This window comes from Adelges cooleyi, unplaced genomic scaffold, assembly GCF_023614345.1.
Source record: "Adelges cooleyi isolate 19-005CV unplaced genomic scaffold, UGA_ACOO_1.1 ACOO_flye_CR_arks_rails_tigmint_CR_PRNA_308, whole genome shotgun sequence".
NCBI lineage: Eukaryota > Metazoa > Arthropoda > Insecta > Hemiptera > Adelgidae > Adelges > Adelges cooleyi.
This window is the reverse complement of record NW_026095979.1, coordinates 19,067-38,237: the sequence shown is the minus strand read 5'-3', so window position 1 is coordinate 38,237 and position 19,171 is coordinate 19,067. Positions and strand designations below refer to the sequence as shown.

The 19,171-nt window shown below is 28.9% G+C and overlaps 1 protein-coding gene across 1 annotated transcript in view; it reads right to left on the bottom strand.

Moving 5' to 3' along the window:
* Positions 1 to 14,860, bottom strand: part of LOC126839858 (uncharacterized) — a 43,263-nt gene extending 28,403 nt beyond the window's left edge. Inside the window, exons 1-7 of the mRNA XM_050575276.1 lie at positions 14,847 to 14,860; positions 989 to 1,042; positions 858 to 887; positions 747 to 782; positions 620 to 673; positions 175 to 198; positions 14 to 43 (exon numbers count right to left, since the gene is read on the bottom strand). Of these exons, the coding sequence (XP_050431233.1) occupies positions 14 to 43; positions 175 to 198; positions 620 to 673; positions 747 to 782; positions 858 to 887; positions 989 to 1,016 (202 nt within the window). The 5' untranslated portion in view covers positions 1,017 to 1,042; positions 14,847 to 14,860. The remainder of the gene's footprint in view (positions 1 to 13; positions 44 to 174; positions 199 to 619; positions 674 to 746; positions 783 to 857; positions 888 to 988; positions 1,043 to 14,846) is intronic.
* Between the last annotated feature and the right edge of the window lie 4,311 nt (positions 14,861 to 19,171).

The following is a 19,171-nucleotide window of genomic DNA, read 5'->3' as shown; positions in this document are numbered from 1 at the left end:
ACTTTGTAATTACTTTTGGTAGTATCTGCAGGATTAGGAATACCTGTAAAAATAATTTTAAAAATAATTTAGTTATTTAAACTCGGTTTGCTGTATTTATCCATAACAGTTTCAATTAATCAATGCTAAACATAGTATTAATATTAAATAACTGTTGAATAACTTTGTAATTACTTTTGGGTTTATCAGCACGGATACCTGAAACAAGAATATAATACAGCTACGTAAACCAGGTTGTTATATTTTTATAAAAGTCACTCAAATAATTGAACTACTTTGACTAATAAGTCAATGCAAAATGTTTTATTAACATAAAATTAATCTCTGGCAAATAGTAACGTTTGAAAAAATACTTTCTTCACAATGAATTTAATAATAATCTAATTTTTTTATGTGTATTAATTCTGTCTTCTACAACATTTTTTGTGACCTTGTGACTTTATTATTCCTTGATGAACCTAACTATATTCAGTACACTTTAAAATTGTTTAAACATGTGTTTGAAAAACCTAAGATATGTAACAATCTAATATTTTTGTAGTTTGTTTACATTTACGTTTTAAGGGGCTTATTGGCCTTAGAAAGTTGTTTATTAAAAAACTGATAATTTTATAATCACCTAATATGTTAAAAATATCCTGTTGCAAAAAATGTTCTTCTGTCATTATGGAATCTAAATTTGAAAATAAAACCAATATTTTACAATATATAATTCTTTGTATTATATTAAAGTGTTAATTGATTACGTTGTAGGTAGTCAAAAATGTGAGTTTCTGCATGTTCTGAAATTAAATCGAAAAATGTATATACTTATTGATTATCAAGCGACTATGTGAAAATATGTTAAAAAGTATTACCCGGTACAGTGAACATTTGATTAAAATATCCTGAAAATATTAATAAAAAAATTGTTGGTATTGAATTTAATACTCTATTCTATCATAAACTAGAGTAGAGAAGAATTTTAATATCACATAATTATTATTACTCGTTGCATAATTATCTTTATCTATCATAACTGTAAGTACATGCTCCAATCCATCTAGAACAAACAAATACAAGATCGACCTTTAGAAAAGTTCCAAATAAAATTAAAATTAATAAAAAAAATCATTAGAAAAAATTACACCATGCATTAGGCAACTACCCCTGTTAGGGTAAATAATCAATTTTTAGAGTCAAGTGTGCTCATAGTAAATTATAGTAACTTTTAGTAAAGGCTCGTGCCCCCATGCGACAGTGCACAGATCCAATCAAAATATAAAACTACCACATTTTGAAGATGCCACTCCCCTCACGTATGAAGAAGTTTTGTGCTGGCAATTTTTTACAAAATCTTAAATTAAAGTTAATGTTAAGTTTCATAACTTTCAGGTGATAAAGGTAACTTTTTTGTAAGACAATTTTTGGAGGCGCTGTATCATGAAAGCCAAACTCGTATTATTATAACAAAAAATTGCATGGGCGGCATCCTCTTAAATATAAAAATAAATTTATATTTTATTTACAAGTAATTTGACACCTAGGCAATCATTGTAATACAATTATATATTAGTACATTGATTATTATCTTACTTTTTATATGATCATCTTTATAGTCAGAAGCTTTCTTGATTTGTATGTCTGTAGTAAATGTTTTAAAAAAAATAGGTATGTGTAAAATTAGTGAAATTTAAAAACTCTCAAAGTTAGTCTATATGATTATAAAATATAACTCACTTGAAATTTCAACCATCTCTATATATTCCACTGTAAAGAATAGTTAAATATTATTTTTTTTTAGATTTTAATCTACGTTGTGTGCTTAAGTATAAATAAAATACTTACTTATACTTATATCTGCCAAAACATTTACGCAGATTAGTGATATTAAAACATAGGAAATTTTCATTTTTATCTAGAAAAATTAATAAATTTAAAGCAATTGATATAAGGCTCGGGTCTTCCGTAGTAGTCGTGATGAGAAAGTTTTGGTTTTAAAATTTGTTTTATACATATTTTATGATTTTTGACTAGAGATAACTTAACCTAACCGAAAAATAGTTTTTTGTTATTTATCTAATTCATGTCTTTTAGGATTATTTGAGTTAATTTCAATTACTTGAGTGGGATATTGACATTTTTTTGTCTTAGCATATACACGGAAAAATCGACACCATTTACAATCGACTCCGGTTATCATAACGAAAAAATCAGCTGATTTATCCGATTAGATAGGAGAGATAAGAGATAAGATATTAGCGATATGTTTTTACCAATTACTATACATTACAATACGGGACAGTCAATGATAAGAAATCGCGACATAGCCCCACGAAATCGTAGTGGTTAGGTGAGACGTTTAGCACACCTCGGATAAATGTCTACCTCGTTGGACCAACAAGTAAACCTTGAGAGAGATGTGAGTTATTGATTCAGTAGCGATTTATGGCAGCTGGTCAAAGTTTAAAATCGCTCCTCTGTAAAATCACTGAAATCGACTTACACACTTATTCACAGTTGTTACACATATATCCTTCTATAGCCTTATATATCCTTCTAATGAGGGTGGGGATGGGGATGTGGCTGGCAATGGTGGCGGGGATGTTAAATTTTTTAAATTATGTGTTGTTTTCACAACGAACAAACTTTAATAGTAAAATAGATTCAAAAAAACCAAGTGAATGTTTTGCCGATTAAGGCCAATTATTAACATTCTCGTTTTGGTTTTAAAATTATTTTAGATGTATGGTTTTTTTTTATAGTTATCTTTTAAGAATACGTTTTGCACTAAATTTCCCATTGCAAAACGTGACTAAGCAAAATGCTTGTTACTCTCAATCCATGCTTTTATAGCAAACATTTTTATGATATAATCGAAAAAGAATAATATATTTGGATGAAACGTTCTTAGAAAATTTATATTTTAAATTAATAAAAGTACAAGATGAAAAATAGCTTAAACTTGAGGTGTATTTTAAAGATACAATTTTAAAAAAATGTTTCATCATAAATGCTCATTTAAATTTCAAAAACATTATGTTTGTCCATATTTCGGCAATACAGAAAAATAAACTTGTTAGTTTATTTACAAATCTGTTTTTAGCATCGATGCCGAGCTAGTATTCTTATGGTGTGTGTTTTTTTTGTATCTGCAAACACGATACCATGTGTGACTATGACCCGATTTTCATTAGATACTCGAAATTATATGTGATTGGGTCAAAAGTACAAAAAAATCTAAAGATCCGGCTTTTATTTGATACACTAACAATTTTGATAATGGTAATCATTTTTTTTTTATATACTAATTTTAACTTGTGTTAATATATAATTGATACCACAGAATATCAACATTGGCTTGTGCTTATATATTTACTTTTAGTCTACATTTATTGAAGAAATGCAAACCAGTAGATAATTTGTTTATTATTAAAATTATATTTGGTACTTCAACGAGATATGAAAATGTCTTTCGTGGTTGCAGACTTGGATGAAAAATGTTTCCTATAATTATAAGTGCTTGATATTCTACTATAGTTTTCAACACATATAGAATGTTATAATAATTTAATATGGTATTTAAACAAATAACTACATAACATGTATCTCACATAAGATGGATCACCGGTATAAGGTTTATTTAGAGTATCTGCGGTATAGATGAAACTTTACCATAAACAACAAGAAACTACGAATAATGGTAAATTTTTTTAAAATAACAACACGTTCTAAGTACATTTTGTTTAGCCATATATTGGCAATGCAGTAAAATAAAAACATATATTGCAGCGCAATGTTGTTAATTTATTTACAAAACAGTTTTTTAGCACCGACGCCAAGCTAGTATTCCTATGGTGTGTGTTTTTTTTGTATCTGCAAACACGATACCATGTTTTTCTATGGCCCGATTTTTATTAGACACCCGAAATTATATGTGATTGGTTCAAAAGTTGAAAAAGTCTACTTAATCACGCACAGAACCGATAAAAATCTAAAAAAAAAAAATGATTAGTTTTTCAACTTTTGCCGTTAGCTTTCTATAAAATAGCGGAAAACTATCGAATTAAGACAAAATTTTAATAGAATGTTTATCAGGCATGACCCTATTCTCAGATATCCTTGAATCCAAATTTAAATAATTCTGCACTCCCTGCAGGATTTAATTTTTAAAAAAATGGTATTTAGTTTTAAAACTGATTTAAAATAAAAAAATTTAAAGAAATTTGGATTTATATGTTTAATATAACAAGAATAAATTATAATTTTGTATATTATTATTAGATAAACGTGTTTAAAATTCATCTATTTCTGTTTGAAAGCGTACTTACAGCTTTTGAAGTCTGATAGTATTACTTGGAATAGTTGATTAAATGTTATCGAAGGTCTAATGCGGAAAAATAATTAAAATTTATTAAAACATATTAAAAGTTTACAGTTTTACCATTTTTGACATTTTGGTAGTATTACTTACTTAAAAAACTGCAACGATAGTCAAACCGGCTGCTGCAAAGGTTTACTTACGACTTGCCGAATGGCCTTTATTGTGTCGTCCAAAAAAATAAAATCTAGAAATGTTTTTCAAAATTGTTTATGCGAATTTATTTACACAAGCAACATTCGATATTTACATTAATCTAAAGCGGAATATAACTGAGTTTGCATCAACAGTAACTTTGCATCAACATGTTTTTGTGTGACTCAGAATAATAAACCAACAAGCACCAATGCATACAGTGTGAATCACTTTGTCAGTAATACTTAAGTAACCATTTTAGTAGCTCGGTGACGTTATTTCTGGGATTCATTTTGTTTACATTAATCTGAAGCGGAATATAACTTATGTATATATATAAAGTATATGAGTACTGAAAATTGTATGGTGATACTATTGAGTTTGCAACAACATGTTTTTATGTGATTCAGAATAATAACACAACAAGTACCTATGCATACGGTGTGAATTGTTATTTATAATATATAATTATAGCACAAAACACTTGTTTAACAAACAAATCGTTTTTATGTATACAACGTTTAACCCTTATTAAAATTAAAGTATAAACCTAAGACTGACTCTTTAAGTGTGAGGGGTAAAAAACAATAATATGAACAGTTGAGATCACATTCTTATTAAACCCTATGAAATATTCAGTGGTTCACGATGAAATCATTACCCTGAATTGGACATTATTTGACATTGGTCAAACTTTTTTCCTTAAGGGGAAAAAAATCTGAAAATTAATTTTGACGGTAGTAAATTTTAAGTTTAACCAAACCACAACAAAAATTAAAACATCTAGTAATAATTTTTATTAAAAAATTAATTTTGGCCTGATGTGTAAGAAAGGTTAAGAATATCATCATTTGATAAAGTAAGGCAAAAATAGAGAGAAATAAGGTCCAGTGTTTACAGATACATATACAAGTATCGATAAAATCTTTGTAACTAATGACAATTATTATTTGATTGAAAATTATTTTTTAATATTAGGTTGGATTCGTTTAGGGTTAATCGTCTGTCTATGAAAATGTATTACCATAGATACCCATGATATGGTAATTAACAATATGATGACAATATTTTCAATATCTGTGAGTTCATCACTTTGTCAGTAATACTTAAGTAATCATTTTAGGAGCTCGGGGACGTTATTTGTGGGGTTCATTTTTTCTGAGTTTTAATTTTCTGTGGATAATTTTTAGGTGATATTTTGCCCAAGGATACATTCAGCGTTATAGCAACGTTGTTAGTTTATTTACAAAGCTGTTTTTTAGCATCGATACCGAGCTGGTATTCCTATGATGTGTGTTTTTTTTTATCTACAAAATTATATGTGATTTTGTAACTTTGGTGGTTCAAAAGTAAAAAAAGTCAACTTCTTGAACCCCAGAACCGAAATAACCTACAAAAAGAATTGGCGGTTTTGCAACTTTCAACTTTAACTTTCTATAACTTAATAAAAAACTGTCGAATTAAGTCAAAACTGTAATAGAATGTTTAGCAGGCATATCCCTATACACCAATATCCTCAAATCAAAATTTCAATTATTCTACACTTCCCCACAGGATTTATTTTCTTAAAAATGGTATTTTTAAAGATTTGAGTAATCGAATAGTTTTATAATAATATACACTTCGAATTAGATTGTAATTTCTACTTTTATTCTGATCCAATTTAACGAAAAAACCTAAAGATAGAAAATAAAATTATAGAAAAAGTAGGAATTGTAAAGTATAATGTAGAAAAACAAATCGTTAACAATTTGTAATAACATAAGGTTGAAATAAACTTTATAACGCAAGTTGAATGCATATTAATAATACAAGTTATAAGGGTTCTGCATGCATTTGTATGACTAAAAGGGTGAAATAACATTATTTATATTGTTATGTTATGTGATAATATAGGGGTGATTAACTTATCTTAAACCACTCAATATCTTACTGAGTTAAATAAGAAATTATTTTTATTCTTTACGTAGTGTTTTTATGCAATGGGGTCTCAATTTGTCCTTATTTTTTTTTTGTTTTAACCCCCTTCCAGCTCACGTTTTTCTGATAACAACTTTTAAAATTTAACGCATATATTTCATAAACTTTTCAAATTGAGAATAATGTACTAAAATTTTTGCTGAAGTTCAATTTTTTGTGGATTATCTTTATGTGTTTTTTTCCCGGGGATACATTCAGCGTTATAGCAACGTTGTTCGTTTATTTACAAAGCTGTTTTTTAGCATCGACGCCGAGCTAGTTTTCCCATAATGTTTGTTTTTTTTGTATCTACAAAAACGATTACATGTTTTACTATGGCCCGATTTACTTTAGGTATCCAAAATTATATGTGATTGGTAACTCAAAAAGTAAAAAAGCCAACTTCTTCACCCCCAGAACCACAAAAACCTAAAAATAAATTGTCGGTCAATATTTAACTTTCTATAACATAGCGAAAAACTTTCGAATTGAGTCAAAACTGTAATAGAATGTTTAGCAGGCATATCCCTATACACTAATATCCTCAAATCAGCGCTCACCACAAATATACCAAATATAAAATAAAGTTTTATTCATTATTCTTAGACAAACATATTCAAAATTCATAGTTATATCCAAAAATAGACAACATATAAATTACAATTCATTTTAACTGGTTCTTATAGACAACATTACTGTGATTAGTGATTACAGCACAGAATATTATAACCGGATCCTACTAACTTTAAATCACTATTTGAGAAAATACATATTTCCTAAATCAGTACAGATTTTATTTGTAATTTTTTGTTAATTATTTCAAGATGATTTAAAAAAAGTGTTAGTATTATGTTCGTTAGTTATAATAAGTACCTATACAATTGTTACACTTTATTTGTATTGTAAATTTTAAATTTCACTTAAAACGTCGTTTTCATTTCCGTACAAAGTCTTGGTTTGTGTTATAATCTTTTATGTTTTAAAATAATAAGATATAAATTGTCAATTTTTACAAACAACTTCTTCACCCCCAGAACCACAAAAACCTAAAAATAAATTGTCGGTCAATATTTAACTTTCTATATCATAGCGAAAAACTATCGAATTGAGTCAAAACTGTAATAGAATGTTTAGCAGGCATATCCCTATACACCAATATCCTCAAATCAAAATTTCAATAATTCTACACTCCCCCACAGAATTTATTTTCTTAAAAATGGTATTTGATTTTTAAATTGATTTAAAATAAAAATTATAATGAAACAGGGATTCATATTATTAATATACCAAATATAAAATATAGTTTTAGGAACGGAGAGGTCACAGGTTTACAGGAATTATTATAAATAAAAGTGATAAAATTGAATAAAATCACTTTCAAATATACGCTTTGATGCTCATTTGTAAATACAGAACCTTCGTTTGAAACTTTCTAACTTTGCTGGTTTATTCTGTGCTTGGTTTGGACTGTACTGGCTTGAAAATACTAACTACCGATTTGCATCGACGTTTTTTCGAAAGTGATTTTATCACTTTTAGATTTAAAAATTCCTGTATACCTGTGACCTCCCCATCCCCAATATGCCCCGACCAACTATGTTCCGTCCCCACTATGCACCGACCCCACTGTACTGGTTTTTTTTTTTTTGCAAAAACTTAGTGGACCAAATAACACATATACAATGTCTTGTTATATTTTGTTGGAATGGTCGACGATTCATGTCCCAATCGTTTGTACTCCATAGTTTAAATTATAATCGCTTATTCTCAATAAAATTAATATTTACGTATTATATACTTCCATTAAAGCAATCTCACACAAACTATTTATACTTCATAGATTATATTATTTCAAAGCTATATTATACTTCTATTTTACTAGATTGACAATGTACAAAATAAAATGCAACTAAAAAAACCTTTTCATAGATCCTTTGAATGTAAAGTGTGGGATAGTGAAACAGGTTTTCCCATTTAAATACATTAGAAAATAGCTGTTTTACTGCCCCACCCAAAAAACTAAAAAAACTTAAACCCCCTCTAGGGGGTTGGGAAACGGATTTAATTTTTATTTGATACAATTCACGTGTGCGGGCATACCAGATAAGTATTTTTTATACATTTCAATTCAATCCGACTCTTTAAAATAAACTCCAACATTTTTATGATATAATCAAAATTGAAAAATGTTTTGGACGAAAAAGTCCTTAGATAATGAATTATATATATATAAGTTTATTTTTTATTATAAGACTAATTAAAAGTACAAGATGAAAAATAGGTTGAACTTGAGTTGTATTTTAAAGATACAAAATCAAAAATTTGAATACAATTTTGCATCATGGTAGTGCATTTAAAATTCAATATATTGTATTGTTGTTATTTTGTTTACAAAGCTGTTTTTTAGCATCGATGCTGAGCTAGTATTCCTATTATGTGTGTTTCTTTGTACCTGGAAACACGATAACATGTTTTACTATGGCCCGATTTACTTTAGGTATGTCGAATTGCTTATATGATGTCGACCTATAAAATGCAATATAAATATGTTTTTGTGAATTTATTAACATACGCAACATAGTCATTGTTCGTTTTGACTAACATATTTACATTATTCTTAAGCGTAGTTTTAACGTTTTACTAACCAGTTATTGAATTTACAAAAACAAAAGCCATCGTTGAGGCGGGGGGACATATTAGACATAAGGAGTATTAGCCATTAGGTATGAATCACTATATATTCAATACATTTTTTTTATAAACATGTTATTTGGTTTTATAGGTTTCTGCGATAATAACAATACTACAAATATGTATACATACAGGCCCTGTAATTATTACAGGGTGATTTTTTTTTATCATAGGCCACTTAATATCTCATAGGGTTAAATAAGAAATTACATTTTTTTTATGTTGTTTTTATACATTGTACCAAATCTTAATTTTTCAAATTTTTTTTAGTTCGACCTCTTCCTTACTTAGTTTTTCTTTAAAGCGCCTTTTTAAACTTAAACGGTAACGCATATATTCCATAAGCTTTTTAAATTTAGAAAACGTTCAAAAAATTTGAATGGTTGATAACCAGTTTTGGACAAGTATTTTTTAAGTGATGAGAGTTTAGAAAACAGGGTGGAAAATGAAGTGGGTTGGGAAAATTCCGGCAGTTAAAAAAAATACTACACTCCACCTTTCCTCCTGCACTGATAAAAAAAAATCATGTACAGGGTCCGGCAAAAAAACCTCCCTTATTTAGAAATGGCACTGTGTGAGTTGTGGTGGTGGTACAACGGTGGAGGGGGTATCGATCGATAGCTGTATACATGCCATTTTCTTCTGACCTAACCTAAACCAATTGCTAGGAATCATGATGAGGGAGAAGTCTGGTTCCAACAAGACGGTGCCACAGGTTACACTTCGCGGCGCTCCCTAGCAATCTTGAGAGAGGTGTTTCCTGGACGTCTTCTCTCTTTGCGAGGAGACATCACCTAACCGCCAAGGTCACTTGATTTATCCCCTTGTGGTTTGGCGACTTAAGAAGGCAATCGAACAGGCAGTGGCTGCCATTACACCGGAAATGACACGAAGAGCTATGGCCATTCTCGAAAGTTAAAAGTGTAACCTGTGGTACCGTCTTGTTGGAACCAGACTTCTCCCTTATCATGGTTCCTAGTAAACTGGTTTAGGTAAGGTCATAAGAAAATGGCATGTATACAGCTATCGATCGATACCCCCTCCACTGTTGTACCACCACCACAACTCATACAGTGCCATTTCGAAATGAGGGAGGTTTTTTTGCCGGACCCTGTATATAATACATATTAGCTAACTTGTATGTATATATAGTTAATCGACCTTTGCATTAACATGTTTTTATGTGATTACGAACAATAAATAACAAGCACCCATGTGAACTAAGTGGTACAGTGTGTAAAATATGTGTCTTACATAAGATGGATCACTCGGTATAATGTTTATTTAGAGTATGTGCGGTATTGATGAAAACTTTTAACATACACAAAGCATCAAGAAACTACGAACAATGTTTTTTTTAATTTTAAATTACGAATACGTTTCTACTTCTAAGTAAGTTTTGGTTGTCCATATTTCGGCAATACAGTGAAATAAAAACATGTTTTGCAGCGTTGTTAGTTTATTTACAAAGCTATTTTTTTTAGCATCGATGCCGAGCTAGTAGAATTCCTATGATGTGTGTTTTTTTTGTATCTGCTAACAAGTTACCATAATATAGTATGGCCCAATTTACTTTAGAAATCCGAAATTATATGTGATTTGGTGACTTTGGAGGGTCAAAAGTAAAATAAGTCAACTTCTTCACCACCAGAACGAAAAAAAATCTTTAAAAAAAGGTTGTCGGTTTTTCAACTTTTTATAACTTAGCGAAAAACTGTTGAATCGAGTCAAAATTGTAAAGAATGTTTATCAGCCATGCCCCTATACTCAAATAACCTCAAATCTAAATTTTTAATATTTCTGCACTCCTTTGCAGGATTTAATTTTTAATAAATGGTATTTGGTATGAAAATTGATTTAATATACAATTTTAATAGTATTACTTACTTATGACCTTGATGTATAGTGAAATAGGACTAATGGATTAAATATTATCGAAGGTCTATAAGCTGAAAAAATATGAAAATTAGAAAGTTATATTGAAAGTGTACAATTAAACTACCTTTGAAGTTTTGATAATATTACTTACTAAAACAATTGCAATGATAGTTAAACCGACTGCTTCAAGAGTTTTTTTACGACTTGTCGAATAGAATCTATTATGTCGACGGAAACAATGCAATGTAAATAGGTTTTTCAGAATTGTTTTTGCGAATACTATTAACATAAGCAACATAGTCATTTTTTTGTTTTGACTAACATATTTACATTATTCGGAAGCCGAGTTTAAATTTTTACGAACCAGTTATTGAAATAACAAAAACAAAAGCCATCGTTGAGGCGGTGGGGCATACGGACACGGGTTGTATTTGGTATGAATCTCTTTATTTTCATTACATTTTTTTATAAACATGTTATTTGGCATTATAGGTTTCTGCGATAATAACAATACTACAAATATGTATACATACAGGGTAATTTTTTTATCATAGGCCACTTAATATCTCATAGGATCGGCCATGTCCACATTACTCCATGTTTGCGTGACTTCACAATAACATGGTATTTGCGGGTAGTTTTATTTTTCCAAATGTAAATAGACAAATAAGTTAAACTAATGTTGACAATACGAATAGCAGTATTAGCCGACCTTAGCGCACAGCCTACAATATCACTGAGAGCCGTTTCAGGTACCTACTAAAAAAATATATAAGAAAAGTGAAACATTAGTTATTTAATATTTTCATTAAGGAAATGTTAGGGTTAACTTACTCATCTGTACAGCGTATAGCGAAACAAAATAAGTTTCATGCTTACAGATACATTTATGTTCAGCACTTGCAGTTTAGTGATTTTAACGTCGTCTTGAGTATGTTGCCAAAATAATTATTAAATTGGAAGAAGAACCGTCATTTTTGTCAAATATATTGTGGACCGAAGAGGCGAAGTTTTATAATAACGGTACTGTTTATTCGCACAACAGACATTTCTGTAGCGAAACGAACCCACACAGTATATTGCAAAATAAAACTTAACAAGTGCGTTTAAGCGTCAATGTGTGGTGTGGCATCATTGACTGTCATATAATTGGTCCTTATTTTTATCAAGATAATCTTAATGCTAGGAAATATCTAGGGTTTTTGAAAAATTATTTACCATCACTTTTGGAAAATTTACCACTCCAGAAGCGGCTAAATATATTTTGGCAATAGGACGGAGCTCCAGCCTATAATGCGAAAACTGAACAAAAATACTTATCTAATACATTTGAAATTTGATGGATGGGTACGAAAGCGAAGGTAACAATGGCCAGCAAGATCGCCTGATTTTAACAGTCATGGATTTTTATTTTTGTGGCTTCCTTAAGAACGAGGTCATAAAACCCCTATATTTGATGTAGACACTTAAAAAAAATAAAATAAAATATATATGTTCAAATTTACTGGACACGATTTTGAAAAAGGTAATAGCTGATAAGGTAAAAAACAGTTATCACTTTGTTTGGATACGAATCGACAACATTTTGAGCATTTATTACAAAAATAAATAATTATACTTTTATTTTTTGTGTTGAAAAATCGTATTGTTGACTTATATTTCACATAGTTGAACTAATAAAATCTGTGATAACAATTATGCACAATCATTGGCGGCTACAGCTATACTCTGTATTAATTCTCCAAACTTAAGTGTTTTAAAAATTTACTTTTTGGTCAATATTGTGTAAACAAAAAATATATAAAGAAAATTTTATCAATCAAGCAAGTAATACGTCTTTTATACTACTAACGAATATCTTTGTAAATATTATTGTTTTCATAATCTTGCGGTGTACAATCTATAACAAAAAAGCAAATCAGGTATACAGTTAATCAAACCCCGTTTGTTGTATTTATTCATAACAGTTTCAATTAATAAAACAAACAAATTTTAATTTCTCTAAAAATGAATTGATTGTGTTATCCAGATAGAATTATCCTGTAATAATTATTATCTTTCAATTTGTATTTTTATATTTACCTAATATACTAAGTTTTTTAGAAAACACAAATTAATGTATAAAGAAAATTTGATCGTTTAAACAAATCATAAGTTCATTTTACTACTAATGAATAACTTTGTAATTACTTTGGTTTTCATCATCAGCCGCTGGAATACCTGTAAAAATAATTTTAAAAATAATTTAGTTATTCAAACTCAGTTTGCTGTATTTATCCATAACAGTTTCAATTAATCAACGCTAAACATAGTATTAATATTAAATAACTGTTGAATAACTTCGTAATTACGAATTTTGGGTTTATCAGCAGGGATACCTGAAACAAGAATATAATACAGCTACGTAAACCCGGTTGTTATATTAATTTATAACAGTCATTCGAAAAATGAAATTACTTTGACCAATAAGTCAATGCAAAATGTTTTATTAATATAAAATTAATCTCTAGCAAGTAGTAACGTCTGAAGTAATTCTTTCTTCACAATCAATTTAATAATAATCTAATTTTTTTATGTGTATTAATTCTGTCTTCCACAAAATTTTTGGTGACCTATTATTCCTTGATGAACCTAATTATATTCAGTACACTTCGAAATTGTTTAAAGATGTGTTTGAAAAACCTAAGATATGTAACAATCTAATATTTTTGTAGTTTGTTTACATTTACGTTTTAAGGGGCTTATTGGCCTTAGAAAGTTGTTTATTAAAAAACTGATAATTTTATATTCACCTATTATCTTAAAAATTTCCCGTTGCAATCTATTTTCTTCTGTCATTATGGAATCTAAATTTGAAAATAAAACCAATATGTACAATATATAAATCTTTGAAAGATATAAAAGTGTTAATTGATTACGTTGTAGTAATTCAAAAGTGTGAGTTTCTGCATGTTCTGAAATTAAAGCGAAAAATGTATATACTTATTGATTATCAAGCGACTATGTGAAAATATGTTAAAAAAGTATTACCCGGTACAGTGAACATTTGATTTAAATATACTGAAAATAGCAATAAAAAAATTGTTGGTATTGAATTTAATACTCTATTCTATCATAAAGTAGAGTAGAAAAGTTAAGAAAAAATAATATGTGTGTTAGTAATTCGAAATAAAATGGCTAGCTCTATAATATTAAATAAGTTTGAAACCTTATGAAATAACAATGGCTGTATTGAATCACATGGGGAGTAGAATAAGACGAAATAAGATTATTATCCCTGAACATTAGCCTTAAACCTTTCACTGTCCTGGACGTGCTATTATGCCACAATCAAATGAAGAAGTACAGGTTACCAGTATAGTGACGGTTGGGACGTGTTGCAGTGTGTAAAACACAATGGCAGTGAAAGGGTCAAAAATATATTTTATTGTTCTTTCTATAGGTACATTTCTTCTATAACCAAGATTTTTAATATCACATAATTATTATTACTCATTGCATAGTGATCTTTATCTATTATGACTGTAAGTACATGCTCTAATCCATCTAAAACAAACAAATACAAGTTTGACGTTTAGAAAAGTTCCAAATAAAATAAAAATTAATAAAAAAAAATCATTAGAAAAAATTACACCATGCATTAAGCAACTACCCTTATTGGGATAATTAGCCAATTCCTGGAGTCAGGTGAGCTCATAGTAAAAATGCATGGGCGGCCTCCTCTTAAATATAAAAATAAACTTATATTTTATTTACAAGTAATTTGACACCTATGCAATCATTGTAATACAATTATATATTAGTACATTGATTATTATCTTACTTTCTATATGATCATCTTTATAGTTAGAAGCTTTCCGAATTTGTAAATCTGTAGTAAATGTTTAAAAAAAATTGGTATGTATAAAATTAGTGAAATTTAAAAACTCTCAAAGTTAGTCTATATGATTATAAAATATAACTTACTTGAAATTTCAACCATCTCTATATATTTCACTGTAAAGAATAGCTAAATATTAATTTTTTTTAGATTTTCATCTACGTTGTGTGCTTAAGTATAAAAAAAATACTTACTTATACTTATATCTGCCAAAACATTTACGCAGATTAATGATATTAAAACATAGTAAATTTTCATTTTTATCTAGAAAAAAAAAAATATAAATTCAATTTATATAAGTCGGGTCTTCCGGAGTAGTCGAGATGAGAAAGTTTTGGTTTTAAAATTTCTTTTTTTATATATATTTTATGATTTTTGACTAGAGATGTGGGATAACTTAATCTAACCGAAAAATAGTTTTTTTTTTATTTATCTAGTTGATGTTTTTTAGGATTATTTGAGTTAATTTCAATTACTTGTGTGGGATATTGACATTTTTTTGTCTTAGCACATGCACGGAAAAATCGACACCATTTACAATCGACTCCGGTTATCATAACAAAAAAATCAGCTGATTTATCCGATAAGATAGGAGAGATAGGATAAGATAAGATAGTCTAAGATGTATAGGCAACCACTATGATTTCAGGGGGCATACTTTTGTCGCGATTTCTTATCATTGACTGTCTCGTATTGTAATGTATAGTATTTGTTTTTACTTTGGAACACAACTGACCGGAAAAATCGACACCGACATCGAAAATGTATCTTTATATATCTATAACAACAGTGAATAAGTGTGCAAGTAGAATTTTGGTCAACATTTTTTAAGTACGCTACGATGTAGTCCAGGACGTTTAGCACACCTCGGATAAATGTCTACCTCGTTGGACCAACAAGTAAACCTTGAGAGAGATGTGAGTTATTGGTTAAGTAGCGATTTATGGCAGCTGGTCAAAGTTTAAAATCGCTCCCTTTTAAAATCACTGAAATCGACTTGCACACTTATTCACAGTTGTTACAGATATATCCTTCTATAACCTTATATATCCTTCTTATGAGGGTGGGGATAGGGATGGGGATGGGGATGGGGCTGGGAATGGTGGCGGGGATGTTAATTTTTTTTAACTATGTGTTGTTTTCACAACGAACAAGCTTGAATGAATGGTTAAATTGATTCAAAATAACCAAGTGAATGTTTTGCCAATAAATCGATTAAGGCCAATTATTAAAAAACGACTAAAAAACCTTTGGCCACAACATAAAATAATCATCAGCTACATTTCGAGTACCGTGGTTATCATCGTTACAAACTGTGTGTTTATTTTTGGGTTAGCAACGAAAACAATTTCAAGTGATATCAAGGCGTACGCGGAACGAGAATTAAAAATGTATCCTCGTGGTGTTAAAATATGATATGTAATACCTATGTGAAAACCTTTAATAGAGCCTTGCAAATTGCAAACATTTTATTTTTAAGATGTATTGTGTATATAAGGCTCGGGTCTTTCGGAGTGGTCGAGATGAGAATGTTTTGGTTTCAAAATTGTTTAAGATGTATTGTTTTTTTTTTTATAGTTATCTTTTAAGAATACGTTTTACACTAAATTTCCTATTGCAAATCTTGACTAAGCAAAATGCTTGTTGCTCTCAATTCATATGGCTTTTTTTGCAATTATTTTTATGATATAATCGAAAAAGAATAATGATTTGGATGAAACGTTCTTAGAAAATTTATATTTTAAATTAATAAAAGTACAAGATGAAAAATAGCTTAAACTTGAGGTGTATTTTAAAGATACAATTAAAAAAAATGTTTCATCATAAATAGTCATTTAAATTTCAAAAACATTATGTTTGTCCATATTTCGGCAATACAGAAAAATAAACTTGTTAGTTTATTTACAAATCTGTTTTTAGCATCGATGCCGAGCTAGTATTCCTATGGTGTGTGTTTTTTTTTTGTATCTGCAAACACGGTACCATGTTTGACTATGACCCGGTTTACTTTAGATACTCTTAGATGGATAGAAATCGAATGTGATTCGGTGACTTTGGTGGGTCAAAAGTGGAAAAAGTCAACATCTCCACCCCCAGAACCACAAAAACCCTAAAAAATAAATTGTCAGTCAATTTTTAACTTTCTATAACATAGCGAAAAGCTATCGAATTGAGTCAAAATTGTAATATAATATTTTTCTGGCATGCTTGTACTCACAAATATCCTCAAATCCATATTTCAATTATTTTTCACTCTCCGAAGGATTAAATTTAAAAAAATGGTATTTGGTTTTAAATTGATTAAACATTATAAAGAAACATGGATGCAAATGTTTAGTATACTAAATATAGAATATCGTTTTTAAATTATTCTTAGATAAACGTTTTTAAAGGTCACCCATATTTGTTTAAAAGCGTACTTACAACTTTTGAAGTCTGATAGTATTACTTACTTATGATCTTGATGTATAATGAAATAGGACAAGTGGATTATATGTAATCGAATGTCTATATGCGGAAAAAATTAGAAAATTAGAAAAATATTTTGAAAATGTACAATTTTACTACTTTTGAAGTTTTGAGAATATTCCTTACTTAAACAATATCAACGATAGTTAAACCCGACTGCTTTAAGGTTTTGGTAACGACTTTTCGAATAGAATCTGTTATGTCGAGCAATACAGTGCAATGTAAATATGTTTTTCAAAACTGTTTATGCGAATTTATTAACATAAGCAGCATAGTCTTATTTTGATAACTAACATATTTACATTATTTAGAGGAGTTTAAATTTTTACTAGCCTGCTATTGAATTTACAAAAACAACAGCAATCGTAGAGGTGATGAGGCATGTTACACACGGTGAGTATTAGAATATATGAAACACTTTATTTTTAAAACTTATTTTTTATTAACGTGTTATTTGATTTTATAGGTTTCTCGGGTAAAAAACAATACTATACATATATATATATATATATAAATACGTATATTGTTCATCGCTATCTATTGTAAATATGTATATAAAGTATACATACAAAATATATACAGGGTGTAATGTAAAGTTCTACCGAGCTTCAAATGAGACATTCAGGATGCTCTATGGGTACAATAAATGGTATTCATTTTTTTTTTATTTTAAAATTAAATGTTTTAAATAAAACTCGTATCTCATTAAAAAATTGTCTTACAAAAAAATTATTTTAGGTTTGAAATCGGTAGAAGAAATTTTGTTGAATTGATATGTAACGTGACTTTTTGGTATCTGGCCACACATACGTCCACAGGGTGGCCAGCATGTGACGTAAACCAACATATGGCACATGCGGCAGATAATTTAATATAAAATAATTCTAAGGAAGCCTCTGAATTGAGAATAAAATTCAAACTGATAATGATGTGTCACTTGCCATATGTTGGTTTCGGTCACATGCCGGCCACTCAGTGGCCACTCGGTAGACGCAAATGTGGCCAGATACCAAAATAATAAATTCCGAAATAATTTTTTTCGTATGACTATTTTTTTAATGAGATGCGAGTTCTATTTTAATTAATTTTTAAATAAAAAAAAAATGACTACCATTTATTGTACTCAATGTCTCATTTCAAGCTTGGTAGAACTTTATATTATACCCTGTATATATTAGGGAACTTTGCATCAACATATATTATGTGTTCAGTGTTCCAACCATGTTAGAGTTAAAATATATGTATATTCTAAGACTACGCCACAACAAGTGCTACAAGTTATACACTACAATGCTAAAAATCAATTCAAACCGAAGCTGAATACATTGAAATATACATAAACATTTAGCACAGTAGACTCCGCTTTTTGGACTCACCGTTAATCTACTGTATTATAATAATAATTACAGGTTGATCCATCTGGTTTAAACACTTATTTTCTTGAAAAATATTAAATTTTTAAAAATTATTTTTTCTCATACTTGCATGTATATATTTTACTATATTTTTCAATACATTGACTATTTTTTTTCTTTATCCCTTATACGTAAAATAAGTATGGACTTATAAATAAAGCAGCAATAAACTACGAATATTTTTGTAAAAAACGACTACGTTCAGTCCACAGCTAAAACAAAAAAAAACTGAATAACTTCTATCTGAAAATTTAACTCATAATAAATTACCCAGAAAGCACAAAAATTAAAAACTTTTCAATAAACCATCACTGATTTACGCTTTTCAAAGTGTTATTCAGCAATTAAATTAATCTGAAGTCTGACAATTGTTTTGCATTAATT